The 14,642-nt window shown below is 40.5% G+C and overlaps 1 protein-coding gene across 2 annotated transcripts; it reads left to right on the forward strand.

Annotated features, from left to right (window-relative positions):
- The first annotated feature begins 17 nt into the window (after positions 1–17).
- LOC120064207 (zinc finger protein 148-like) lies at positions 18–5,664 on the forward strand. Of its 2 annotated transcripts, none has more exons than XM_039014607.1 (7): positions 18–192; positions 978–1,280; positions 1,497–1,625; positions 1,859–1,982; positions 2,152–2,235; positions 2,358–2,476; positions 2,727–5,664. In XM_039014607.1, the coding sequence occupies exons 2-7, from the start codon at positions 1,002–1,004 to the stop codon at positions 4,377–4,379; spliced, it is 2,388 nt and encodes a 795-aa protein (XP_038870535.1). In that variant the 5' UTR covers positions 18–192; positions 978–1,001; the 3' UTR covers positions 4,380–5,664. The 2 variants fall into 2 exon arrangements, with proteins under 2 accessions (XP_038870535.1, XP_038870536.1); XM_039014608.1 differs by having other exon boundaries at positions 18–188.
- Positions 5,665–14,642: the final 8,978 nt, after the last annotated feature.

Genomic DNA, 14,642 nt, shown 5'->3' on the forward strand with positions numbered 1-14,642 from the left:
TTACTTACAAAATATTTGCTACAGGTAAACGACATCACAACGCAAACTAGATAATATACCGTACATTCCCCATGCACTGCAGTTGGGCCAAATGCGGTGACGTTTTTTTCTCTCGCGGCATATATCACACAGCGGATACACTTTTGCAGATTAACCATGACTGCTAAACGACTTTATTAGATTCCAAAGTAGGTAAGCAGTCTAAAGACGTTACGTTAGCTAGCTTAGCTAATGCTAACGTTAGTAATACATATATTTGGTTAGAAACGTTATCTAGACAGCTAGCTAGTTGTGAACAGTTTTCTGCCGTGCATTAGCGAACGTTAGCTACTTCTCGATTTCACTTGAGTGAAGCTAACCTAAATCTTGATTTGAGTTCTTGCCAGCTCTTCTGGGTTGTTGTTTCTGATCAGGCCTAGCTAGCTAACGTTTGCTATTCACAGCTAACCAAGTTAGCAAGCTAGCTAACAGGCTACTGCTAGCTAGCTAACGTTGCCTGTCAACACTGATAGCTATCTAACGTTAGCTAGCTAGTTGTGTTGCTTGTTTAGGTAAAGTTGTTTAGCTAGCTAAAGCTACCAATCATCTTAACATCTAACGTTAGTTTCCTAGTTATGTAGTTCATTTAGCTAGCTAGTTGACCGCTCAATTTATTTTATAGCGACATATCATGTTGTTAACCTAGCTACTACTATGTACAATAGCCTTAGTACTAAAACTAGCTAACGTTAGTAGGCTAACGCTCTCTGTGTTATTTTGATTTAACGGGATTGTTGATGGCTACAGTAGTTATTCAGTTGGCTGACAATCTTTCAATGTTTTGTTTGTTAGTTATTCAGTTAGCTAACTGTCAGTTAAACCCGAGATTACTCAATGATGACCCCTCTTAAATGTAGCTAAATGTTTTCGTTGTCTTTAACGTAAGTTACAGTTACTCGTTAGCTAGCTAATACTTCTGCCCTCATTTGACCCCACAGACACGTAGGTCCCTCTAAGTTAAGATGAACATTGATGACAAGCTGGAGGGGATGCTGCTGAAGTGTGGTGGGGGAGTGGATGAGAGGGTGGGGTTAAGTGGTGGAGGTCCAGTCGTCATGACCCTGGGCGAGCGGGGGTTAGCCCACCACCCCCTGTTAGCAGACGAGGATGATGATGACCTGACAGGGGTTTCAATGGTGTCCCATGACCTGATCCCAACTGATGAGATGGTGGTACATGAGGAGACTGTGAAGAATGGCAGGGAAGGGGGAACGAATCAGAGACTCTCACACAAGCTGCCTGTGAGTCCATGTCATGCATACATTCTTATTGCCAGTCTTCTTGCCATACATGCTGTAAATCGGGACATTGGGTGAATCAAGTCTTTTGTCATTCCAAATATCTACTTCCTCTCTTCTCCCGTTTTTCAATTTGAAGACTTTTGAGATTCACCCATTGAGTGCAGAATCATTCTGACTTTAAGCAGTGAAATTCAAACATTAAACAATGTTTTGTAGGTAAGCATCAAACAAGAGTTGAAGCTGACTTCTGATCAACTAATGCTGGGGAAGAAAGAAAGAAAACAGCCCCGAGACCTCACAGAGTGTCACAAGAAGAAGAAGCGAAAGCAGCGCTCTCCTGCCAAGGTGCAAATGTATAATACGTTTTGCATTTAAATCATTATTGCTTGAGACAAGGTTATAATCACATGGTCTGTGCAGATTAAATATCTATTTTGGGACCTGACAAATTCTGTTTCCAAAACTAGCAACGTGAAAACCATTATTTTTTTTATGAAGGCCCACCCAGCTTCAGTTGTAAATATTGTGAATTGACACATTTCTTGTCCTTATCTTTCCATGTATCTCTCTTTGTTTAGATTCTCACCATCAATGAGGATGGGTCATTGGGTCTCCAGAGTCCAAAGTGTCATGTGTGTGTGCACTGCAACGCAGCCTTCCGAACCAACTACCATCTACAAAGACATGTCTTCATCCACACTGGTATGTCTTATGACAGTCAAGCCTCTTGCTTTACATTAAATTAACAAAACTATGATCTAGGCCCTATGTTGTAAGTTACAATTTCTGCATAATAAGTAGGTTAACACAATTTCCCATTGAGTATAAGCAAGAAAAATATGGTTTAACTGACCAACTTGCTTGGTTTCAGGTGAGAAGCCATTTCAGTGCAGCCAGTGTGATATGCGCTTCATACAGAAGTACCTTCTCCAGAGACATGAGAAAATCCACACTGGTAAGAGAATACCCCACGAAGCTATGATTTAACTATGTTAGCCAATGGTTAGTCAAAGATCCCACCTGTTGAATGTTGATGTTACTAGCCCACAGAATGAGCTGTCCCTTTGACTTTGTCAGGTGAGAAGCCCTTCCGCTGTGAGGAGTGTGGCATGAGGTTCATTCAGAAATACCACATGGAGAGGCACAGAAGGACCCACAGTGGAGAGAAGCCCTATCAATGTGACTACTGCCACCAGGTTGGTTATTTATGTTATCAAAGCACATCTCAATGGCCTGGTCCCATATCTGTTTGTGCTGTATAGCCAACTCCTATGGTTTGCTATGATAGACAACGACCTTAGGAGTTAGCAAGATGGCACAAATAGTATACATCACTAGTTCAAATTCTAGTTTAAAACTGGTTTATATAGCATGCAGACATTTCTTTAAAAACATTTATTCTACTATCCATGTATGCCACAAACCCATTCGGTTTGTTTTCCACAGTACTTCTCCAGAACTGACCGGGTTCTAAAGCACAGGCGCATGTGCCATGAGATGAAGGAGAGGAAAGCCCACAAGGCTGCAGCAGCGGGGAAAGATGGAGGACTCCTGCGCAACACAGAATCTCTGGGCTTTTCCTTCTCTGCCAAAGAGTGCTCACTGCCCAAGAAGAAACGCTTGAAGACTTCAGACAAGTCTCAATGCTCTCTCTCAGCTGCTGCCACTGAAGACGTTGCCACGGTCGCTTCTCTTGGCGCCATGGATAAGGAGGTGGAGCAAAGACAGAACAAAATCGAATGTCTACCTCTCTATGCGGTTACCTCCAAGGTGGTCAAAGATGAGTATGTGGTGGCAGATTATTCTGTGGAGCTTCCAGACTCGTCCGGCGAGCAGCATTTGGGGCTGGGTGGGGAGAATCTCTCCTCTGAGGAGATTCATCCTCCCAAGCTGGTCCTTAAGAAGGTCCCCAAGAGGAGTCTGAAGCAACCAACTGAACCCGAACCACCTGTGAGTCTGTCCCCTTTGTCCTCTTTTGAAGATGGCAAAATCACCAGGTACACGTTTGAGATCGTGGACAAACAAGGTCTTCTGGATGTGGATGTGGCCAATTCTGACCTGGAGCCAGTAGATGCTCTCCAAGGAGGGCAGACGAAACCAGCATCCAGCAGCACAAACTACGACGATGCAATGCAGTTCCTGAAGAAGAAGAGGTATCTCCAGCAGGCCACTTTGGCCAACAACTGCAATTACACCCTGAATGTAAGCAGCATCACGTCCCAGCCTTCCATTAGACAAGCCGCAGTGGCCAATGTCATCGACGAAACCGTTCCCGCCACCATCTTGGAACCCCAGCCGTTGAGCGTCGAGATCAAGTCCAACCACGACAAGAACGTTCTCCCAGATGAGGTTCTCCAGACTCTCCTGGACCACTACTCAAACAAGGCCAATGGGCAACCTGATATCTCCTTCAGTGTGGCTGACACGGAGGTGACCTCCAGCATCTCCATCAACTCCTCGGATGTGTCTGAGGCCAGCCCGGTAGAGAGCCTGGGAGGTAACCCTCAAGCCCCACCAGCAGAGAAGTCTAGCCTCCTGCACGAGTACTCAAAGTTCCTTCAGCAAGCACTGGAGAGGACCAGCCAGAACGATAGCTACTTGAGCAGCCAGAGTCTTACCTTTGTCACTGAGAGCCCCAGTCTCTCCAACCAGCCTCTGTTCTCCACAGAGAAACAGAACCCTTCCCCCAGCAGGTTTACCACTGGTAGGTCAGGGATGAACTCTCCACTACGCTCTACCTTGGAGAAACCCCATTTTGGACTACTTGTAGGGGATTCCCAGCACTCTTTCTCATTTTCAGGGGACGAAACGACCCCCTCGGCTGTGTCGCCAACCGAAGACTTTCTGGAGGAAGTTGCATCCTCGAAAAAGACTGATGCTCAAGGGTTGCATCAGACTTTTCAAATCAGCACCTTCGATCAGAACTTCCGGTCACAGTTCCAGGCCTCATCACGTTCTGGAATCACCTCCCAATTTACTATTGCCAATGGACAAGTCAGTCTGCGAAGTCATGGAACAGACTTCTCTGAATTCTCCCTTGAGACGAGGTCTCAATTGAACTCTTCCCCTGATGCTACAAGGAGTCAAACATTTGGTTGAGGATATTTTTTATATTTCTGCGATCATTTTGGAAGGCACTTTTATATACATATCCTCTGTTCTGCCAAAATAGGTTGCACTGCAAAGGTGGCTGTTGCTCAAAGCATTTGTGATAAAAAAAAAAAAATATATACTTTTCTGTTAGATTAAAATGGTACATTTTGGTAATCATTAAAATAGGGGGAAAAATATTTATCTGTATGAGAAGCACTTTCCCATATGTAATTGGGTTGCGGGGGGAAAAGCACTCATGGGGTTTATTAGATTGTAAATTAAGAAATGTAAGCCACAAAGGTGTAATGAAAAGGATTTGGGTGTATAGTAACTCTTACATTATAATTATTTCTCTGTTTTCAATTTCTAATCGACTTTAATCATGTTTCTTCCACCTTTCTTTTTCTTGCTTTAACTCTCACCAGATATCTGGGCCTGTATTTATAAAGTGTCTCGGAGTAGTAGTGCTGATCTAGGATCAGTTTTTCCTTTTAGATCATAATGAATAAGACTGTATGAATGGGGGGGGGGGGGCTGGTTGCCTGGCTACCCATCAACATTGCTTGCCTCCCCCAATGATTTGTAGAATGCAAGCACATTCTGACCATTCTAATTCGTCCCAGAAACCAATTAGTTGTGCTAGGGCCAGCCAATGTGACGTTATCATCTTTGATACTCTGATTAGATTTGTTAGATGACCCAATCGCCTATGAATTTGTTTTGTACAACTCCCCTCATTTTGAAGTTACACAAACAACTTCTAGGATGTAAGTTTCAGACAGAATGTATGTAGCGATCGATAGGGCAGCGGAAATAAATTTGGTGAGTCATCAGGCAGGTGGCTGGTCCTAGATCAGCACTCTTACTCTGAAGCCCTGTTACCGTAGGCCATGTCAACATAACAGTTCTGACATTCTTCTAAAGTCATGCTATATAGCTGCTGAATGTAGTGTTGTCCACTTGTTGATAATGTACAGTACACCTGCTGTATGACCTTTTCATTTCAGTTTATCTGAACAGAATTAATTTCAAATAATTTATGTAAGGAAAGTTTTCTTCAGTTGCTTGCTAAACTCCTTTTTCATGGTGTGTAGCCTGAAATTAGATTTTATTTGTATTTGATCATATGATGATTTTGATTTAATTAGTCTTAATTTAGTCACTTGATTCAAAGCTCTCTATGGTGGTTGGTGTGGAATGAAGTACACTACATGACCAAAAGTATGTGGACATCTGCTGGTCAAACATCTCATTCCAAAATCCTGTGCATTAATATGGAATTGGTCCCCCTTTGCTGCTATAACAGCCTCCACTCTTATGGGAAGGCTTTCTACTAAATGTTGGAACATTGCTGCAGGGACTTGGTTCCATTCAGCCACGAGTATTAGTGAGGTTGAGCACTGATGTTGGGCGATTAGGCATGGCTCGCAGTCGGGTTTCCAATTCATCCCAAAGGTGTGCGATGGGGTTGAGGCCAGGGCTCTGCAGGCCAGTCAAGTTCTTCCACAACGATCTTGACAAACCATTTCTGTATGGACCTCGCTTTGTGAACGGGGATATTGTCATGCTGAAACAGGAAGGGCCTTCCCCAAACTGTTGCCACAAAGTTGGAAGTACAGAATTGTCTAGAATGTCATTTTATGCTGTAGTCTTAAATTTTCCCTACACTAAAGGACCTAGTCTGAACCATGAAAAACAGGCTGGGATCATTATTCCTCCACCACCAAACTTTACATTTGGCATTATGCATTGGGGCAGGTAGTGTACTCCTGGTGTCTGCCAAACCCAGATTTGTCCGTCGGACTGCCATATGGTAAAATGTGATTCATCACTCCAGAGAACGCATTTCCACTGCTCGAGAGTCCAATGGCGGCTAGCTTTACACCACCTTCAGCCGACGCTTGGCATTGCGTATGATGTTCTTAGGCTTGTGTGCGGCTGCTCGGCCATGGAGAAGTATTTCATGAAGCTCCTGACAAACCGTTTTTGTGCTGATGTTTCTTCGAGGCAGTTTGGAACTCGCTAGCGAGTGCCAATGTTTGTCTGTGGAGATTCCATGGCTGTGTGCTAGATTTTATACACTTGTCCGCAACATGTGTGGCTGAAATAGCCCAATCCACCAATTTGAAGGGGTGTCCACATACTTTTGTGTGTATATAGTGCATGTCATTCTTCATCCAAATCAACAGTACTTGATAGAAATAGGTTGGTCTTGACCATTCTAAATAATCTAAAGATTCTAAACAAATGTAATTTGTCTGAATATTAAATTATGTTTGCACAATGTACCTTAAGTGAGGTTAATTGATGATCTTTTTAGGGTTTAGATCATGGTTCAAATGAGACCCTAAATGCTTTGTTATAGGTCATCGAAATGTTATACAGTTATGTTGCATGCACTTATTGGGAAACAAATCATGGTTCATTGCAGTTGTATCAATCTAAGTGGTCATTGGAGACTTAAGTCTCTCTAGAAGGGTTGGTAGTCTTACGGCTGTTTTCCCAGTAGCAGGTGAAGACCGCAAGGGAAAAAATCCATGAGTAGAGTGGGAAATCAGCCCGTAAAGTTATATAAAATAATCGTGTTTTGTACACACTTCATTACGGGTGAATGTATGTAAGCGTAGGTAGGTTTCCATCCAGTTGTTGACAGATTTTCATGTGAATATTCTAAACTCTGCATTAAAAACAATATGCACATTTTCCCACCAGAGATGTTTCCATCTAATTGACTTGTTGTGGATAAAAGGCTGTGCGTGATGACGTCGTGCCCATAACTTTTGCGATTAAATTCAAAATCGCATTTTCAACTCTACTGTTTGTTTTGTCCCCCCCCCCCCCCCCCCCCAAATTGTATTATATATGGAATGTGCCCACTCTGGTCTTTGCATGTGTTCTCTGTAGCCAACAGCTCGCAGACACAGTGCGGGTTGGCTACCTACATGATGAAATTATGGATAAGAGCGAGAATATTTGTTAAATGGCAGCCAAGCATAGATCATCATGTCACCAGAATAAGACACTCAATATATTTATTGGAAAACAACGGCAAGCTTGCACTTTCACCATCCTGTGAAGTTCATAACTTATTTAATCTGTAGCCTAATGATCTGCATGCTTTCCCGACGAGTCGTAGTGGGAGGACCACACACCATATCATCCCATGACTCCAAGTTTACTTCAATATGATGGTTCTTATATCAATACTTGCACATAAGGGCGTTTTCACTGCCATTTCTTGCCTAATATATTTTACCAACACAAAAAGATCCCACCATGTTGAACGAACAAATGATCTGTGGGCATTAATACAATTGTACTGAAACTTCTGCTTTCCATCACAACTATCGTGATTATTTTATACGTTTTGACTTTACTCACATAAAAACTGTTGCTGGAAACGTGATTTCTTTTGTAAGAGAATTGCCCATTCCGCAGTACTTTATATCCTACATTGCACATATAGTTGTAAGAGATTCAAGTTTGTCTTTCATTTAGGCTCCTGCCCTGGAAAATATCTTTATTAGTTCTCATCAGTGCCTTTTTTAAATATTTCCAGCCATCCCCATATGTTTCATAGTAATTTTTGGTGACTGTCAATTAAATATACTAGCCCCATCTGCACTTTCTGAAACAAACCCAATTCAAAGTTATTTACAATGAAAGTGGAACTTTCTGCTCTTTAAAAGGACATCCCTTTCAAACATTTTAGCCCTCTTGCTATTACAGCAAAGACTGACCACTGGCATCTCTTCTGATTTTCTATCTTTTGTAGCACAGATATTATAAAAAATGTTTTATCTACTGGTAATCTATTGCTAGGGTGTTTATTTGTGTGCTTTCACAATAGCAAAAGTGGTAGGATGGCTTTTAGTGCCCAAGAAAGTTCTGAAAATTAAGATTTGAATTGCACGATGACATTTTAAGTGAATGGTTATTTCTTTATAGCTATTACTGTATTACACACAGCCTAACTTTCTGAATAGTTGTGCATATTTGGCAGGTTACAGAAAAGGTTTGAGATATATTTTGTTGAGTCTCTCTTGCATTGTTGGGTTTCTATGGTATTTGTTGTAACAGATTGATATAATTGTTGCATGTGAAGCGAAACACAATAACAGCCACTTTTGAAAGTTACCTTGACAAAATTAAATGGTTTGAAATAATTTTTCTTGTTATATTGCCTTAGTCATTTCGGCCTTGCTATTTTGTCTTGCATGATGTCTTTTTGTGCTTTATTGTTCATGTCTTTTAAAGTTAAATTGTTTTGCTTATTGAATTGATAGCTACCGTCATGTTAGTTATATTATGTCAACATTATGTTTTACATCAAATGCTAGCTCTCACTTGTTACATTTCTACTGACAATCAGGGACAAATAATACCCTCGTTCTGGATTCAACAGCTACTAAACTTTACTCTGTAAACATTCCCTCTGTAGAATGTATAGATAGTTGGTATCTCTGCTGTAAATAAGTAGAATATTTTTGGCTTGTGTATTTTCAGTTCTGGACAACCTGGTGGTTATAGCTACAGTGAGGACTGGTGTACAATGTTTTATGGAGCCACTTTTCATTCGATTTTCAATGCAGTTTAATGTTTGTCACTTCATGTTCTGTGAAACCATAGGTTTTTTCCACCTATTTTTTATTTTTTTATTTTATTTCCCTCATTAGTGATTTGACCAGCTATGATATGACTTGCAGTAATTAAAGTCCGCCCATCCTTACATGAAATAATAGTTACAGTATTGCAGTGTGGACTGGACTGTCAGTTTGAAGAATACCTGGGGCATCATCCTCGTAAATCCATCAACAATTGATTATTCAATGTCGTGGCATATAACTGAAATGTTGACCTGTAGTCAATCATGAGATGTGAAAAAAAAAAAATTCATTTAATTTTTGGCTCAGTTATCTGATTGTATAGGTTTAAGTTTTCAACTAAACCTACTGTACACCGGTGAAAGAAAACACTTTCAAAAGCACGGTGTATAGTTGTATGTGTATTTCTTCCCGCCTATCTTAGATTTCAACTTATAGTATAAGTTTGAGACCCAATGTTCTTTCTTCAACGGTATACTGAGGAAACTGAAAAGATTGCTGTTATGGTTGTGAAAAAGCAACCCATTTTTGGGACAGTTCCACCACTTACAGTAACCCCCTATCCATAAACTGACCATAAGTGTCCTTGTATAAGCTGGGGAAAAATGAAACTTGTTTCATCAGATTGGGGGGAAAAGTATAAATGTTAAACTTTTTGATAAATACTTTCTTCTATTTTTGAAAAATATAATGTTGCTTGTAAAAAGGCTCTGAAGTATGTATGTCAAATAGTCATTATTGCAGACAGTCCTCAGTTAATATCAGATAATTGTTTGATTCTGGATATGTTGAGCTTCTTTGGCAGTTGTGGACAAGAGATTCTTCCTTTGAGACTGAGTTATTTTGACTCAGATGTTCATGTTTTATCATTGAGCTACAGAAGGAAGGATAGTAAACTCATTGTTAGTCAAGTTATGATGAATTATTATATTTCACAGATGGTTGATCAAAAGCAAGATGTTGATTTGCATGGTCTTTTAGTTGTCGATTCGATTGAACTGGATATTATATGTAATGTACTGCTTTAATTGTAGCTGATTTTATTTCAGTAAAGTTCTATTAGATTTATGCAATATATTATATAGGACTTGTGAAAATCTGATTCTTCAATTGTTGGTTTTTGATTGTTTATCATGTCCTTCCAAATAAAAATAATTATCCATACAGTAGGCCTACTGGTTTCTTGGAAGTATAATAATTATATAATATTAATATAGACCTATAAATAATGATTATTTATTGAAGAAATGCTTTGATATTGATTAGGTTATTTTCCATCCTGAGGCATATAAAATACACAAATTACACTTCTGAATTTGATATGTTATTAAAACCCAATTGCTTGAAACTGCCCATTTGAAGGTTGGTTAAAACTAACAAAGGACTTTAGCCTAGCTGTAGCTTTTTGGAGCAGAGCAACACACCTTTAAATTGTCATTGGTCAAAACCAAAATGTACAGTGCATTTGGAAAGTATTCAGACCCTTTCCTTTTTTCCCACATTTTGTTATGTTCCAGTCTTATTCTAAAATGGATTATTATTTTTTAAAGCAGCAATATACACACACTACCCTATAATGACAAAGTGAAAACAGGTTTTTAGAAATGTTAGCTAATATATCAAAAATAACAAATGGAAATACCTTATTTACATAAGTATTCAGACCCTCTGCCATGAGACTTGAAATTGAGCTCAGGTGCATCCTGTTTCCATTGATCATCTTTGAGATGTCTCTACAACTTGATTGGAGTCTACCTGTAGTAAATTCATGAATAATGAGTAAGAAAGTTACATTTACTCAAAGATCATGTCCTCTCACCATTAACAGCAGCACACCATCCTGCATACCACTGCTGGCTTGCTTCTGAAGCTAGATAGGGTAGTCCCTGGATGGGAGACCAGATGCTGCTGGAAGTGGTGTTGGAGGTCCAGTAGGAGGCACCCTTTCCTCTTGTCAAAAGAAAAATATCCCAATGCCCCAGGGCAGTGATTGGGGACATTGCCCTATGTAGAGTGCTGACTTTTTGATGGGAAATTAAATGGTTGTCCTGACTCTCTGTGGTCACTAAAGATCCCATGGCACTTATCGTAAGAGTAGGAGTGTTAACCCCGGTGTCCTGGCTAATTCCCAATCTGGCCTTCATACCATCATGACCACCTAATCATCCCCAGTTTACAATTGGCTCATTCATTCAACTATTCCCCAGGTCGTTGCTGTAAATGAGAATGTGTTCTCAGTCAACTTACCTTGTAAAATAAGGGTAAAATAAAAATATATATGAAAATTACCAATACCAGGGGAGGTTAGCAATTTGATCAGAAAAATATTCTATTCCTATTTATAATAAAAGTATACAGTATACATGATTTACCATTAATTTCTATTGGGCAGAACCTAATGTGAAACACAACCAAAACAAACTGCAAATGCATCCAACAACCTTGATGTAGTCATTGCGTGCCAGGAATATATGACCAAATACTAAACATGAACTAAATTTGATTGAATTTGTCCAAATACTTATGATCCCTTTAAATGGTGGGACTAGATACTTACTGTTAAAGTGCTTTCACTGTTTCCTGTCCCTCCCAAAAGATAGAATTTGTAAATAATTGGCCCTCTTTCTGGGACTCACCCACAAATAGGACCAAGCCTGGCCTGTTGAGGAGTGACGGACTCCATCCTAGCTGGAGGGGTGCTCTCATCTTATCTACGAACATAGACAGGGCTCTAACTCCCCTAGCTCCACAATGAGATAGGGTGCAGGCCAGGCAGCAGGCTGTTAGCCAGCCTGCCAGCTTAGTGGAGTCTGCCACTAGCACAGTCAGTGTAGTCAGCTCAGCTATCCCCATTGAGAATGTGTCTGTGCCCCGATCTAGGTTGGGAAAAACTAAACATGGCGGTGTTCGCCTTAGCAATCTCACTGGAATAAAGACCTCCTCCATTCCTGCCATTATTGAAAGAGATTGTGATACCTCACATCTCAAAATAGGGCTACTTAATGTTAGATCCCTCACCTCCAAGGCAGTTATAGTAAATTAACTAATCACTGATCATAATATTGATGTGATTGGCCTGACTGAAACATGGCTTAAGCCTGATGAATTTACTGTGTTAAATGAGGCCTCACCTGCTGTTTACACTAGTGACCATATCCCCCGCGCATCCTGCAAAGGTCAGAGGTGTTGCTAACATTTATGATAGCAAATTACAATTTACAAAAAAAGACCAAACGTTTTCGTCTTTTGAGCTTCTAGTCATGAAATCTATGCAGCCTACTCAATCACTTTTTATATCTACTGTTTACAGGCCTCCTGGGCCGTATACAGCGTTTCTCACTGAGTTCCCTGAATTCCTATCGGAGCTTGTAGTTGACTTTGTGACTTTTTTCCATGTGACTTTAATATTCACATGGAAAAGTCCACAGACCCACTCCAAAAGGCTTTTGGAGCCATCATCAACTCAGTGGGTTTTGTCCAACATGTCTCCGGACCTACTCACTGCCACAGTCATACTCTGGACCTAGTTGTGTCCCGTGGAATAAATGTTGTGGATCTTAATGTTTTTCCTCATAATCCTGGACTATTTTTTTTATTTTTTTTTATTTTTTTATTTATCCGTTATTTTACCAGGTAAGTTGACTGAGAACACGTTCTCATTTGCAGCAACGACCTGGGGAATAGTTACAGGGGAGTGGAGGGGGATGAATGAGCCAATTGTAAACTATCGGACCACCATTTTATTACATTTGCAATCGCAACAAATAATCTGCTCAGACCCCAACCAAGGATCATCAAAAGTCGTGCTATGAATTCTCGGACAACCCAAAGATTCCTAGATGCCCTTCCAGACTCCCTCCGCCTACCCAAGGACGTCAGAGTACAAAAATCAGTTAACCACCTAACTGAGGAACTCAATTTAACCTTGCACAATACCCTAGATGCAGGCGCACCCCTAAAAACCAAAAACATTTGTCATAAGAAACTAGCTTCCTGTTATACAGACAATACCCGAGCTCTGAAGCAAGCTTCCAGAAAATTGCAACGGAAATGGCGCCACACCAAACTGGAAGTCTTCCGACTAGCTTGGAAAGACAGTACTGTGCAGTATCGAAGAGCCCACTCTGCTGCTCGATCATTCTATTTTTCCAATTTAATTGAGGAAAATAAGAACAATCTGAAATGTATTTTTGATACTATCGCAAAGCTAACTAAAAAGCAGCATTCCCCAAGAGAGGATGGCTTTCACTTCAGCAGTGATAAATACATGAACTTCTTTGAGGAAAAGATCATGATCATTAGAATGCAAATTACGGACTCCTCTTTAAATCTGCGTATTCCTCCAAAGCTCAGTTGTCCTGAGTCTGCACAACTCTGCCAGGACCTAGGATCAAGGGAGACACTCAAGTGTTTTAGTACTATATCTCTTGACACAATGATGAAAATAATCATGGCCTCTAAACCTTCAAGCTGCATACTGGACCCTATTCAAACTAAACTACTGAAAGAGCTGCTTCCTTTGCTTGGCCCTCCTATGTTGAACATAACAAACGGTTCTCTATCCACTGGATGTGTACCAAACTCACTAGAAGTGGCAGAAATAAAGCCTCTCTTGAAAAAGCCAAACCTTGACCCAGAAAATATAAAAAACTATCGGCCTATTTCAAATCTCACATTCCTTTCAAAAGATTTTGAAAAAGCTATTGTGCAGCAAGTCACTGCCTTCCTGAAGACAAACAATGTATATGAAACGCTTCAGTCTGGTTTTAGACCTCATCGTAGCACTGAGACTGCACTTGTGAAGGTGGTAAATGACCTTTAAATGGCGTCAGACCGAGTCTCTGCATCTGTCCTCGTGCTCCTAGACCTTAGTGCTGTTTTTGAAACCATCGATCACCACATTCTTTTGGAGAGATTGGAAACCCAAATTGGTCTACACGGACAAGTTCTGGCCTGGTTTCAATCTTATCTGTCGGAAAGATATCAGTTTGTCTCTGTGGATGGTTTGTCCCCTGACAAATCAACTGTAAATTTCGGTGTTCCTCAAGGTTCCGTTTTAGGACCACTATTGTTTTCACTATATATTTTACCTCTTGGTGATGTCATTCGGAAACATAATGTTAACTTTCACTGCTATGCAGATGACACACAGCTGTACATTTCGATGAAAAATGGTGAAGCCCCAAAATTGCCCTCGCTGGAAGCCTGTGTTTCAGACATAAGGAAGTGGATGGCTGAAAATGTTCTACTTTTAAACTCGGACAAAACAGAGATGCTTGTTCTAGGTCCCAAGAAACAAAGAGATCTTCTGTTGAATCTGACAATTAATCTTGATGCTTGTACAGTCGTCTCAAATGAAACTGTGAAGGACCTCGGCGTTACTCTGGACCCTGATCTCTCTTTTGACGAACATATCAATACTGTTTCAAGGACAGCTTTTTTCCATCTACGTAACAACAAAAATTATGCAGAAAAATTCACCCATGCTTTTGTCACTTCTAGGTTAGACTACTGCAATGCTCTACTTTCCGGCTACCCGGATAAAGCACTAAATAAACTTCAGTTAGTGCTGAACACGGCTGCTAGAATCTTGACTAGAACCAAATAATTTGATCATATTACTCCAGTGCTAGCCTCTCTACACTGATTTCAAGGTTTTACTGCT

Source organism: Salvelinus namaycush, chromosome 19 (assembly GCF_016432855.1).
Source record: "Salvelinus namaycush isolate Seneca chromosome 19, SaNama_1.0, whole genome shotgun sequence".
NCBI lineage: Eukaryota > Metazoa > Chordata > Actinopteri > Salmoniformes > Salmonidae > Salvelinus > Salvelinus namaycush.

Bases quoted from the DNA above. Each gene is read 5' to 3' on its own strand.
- LOC120064207 (XM_039014607.1), top strand. From the start codon at position 1,002: ATGAACATTGATGACAAGCTGGAGGGGATGCTGCTGAAGTGTGGTGGG. The intron at 1,281-1,496 runs GTGAGTCCATGT...AATGTTTTGTAG, and splicing joins GACTCTCACACAAGCTGCCT to GTAAGCATCAAACAAGAGTT. The intron at 1,626-1,858 runs GTGCAAATGTAT...CTCTTTGTTTAG, and splicing joins AGCAGCGCTCTCCTGCCAAG to ATTCTCACCATCAATGAGGA.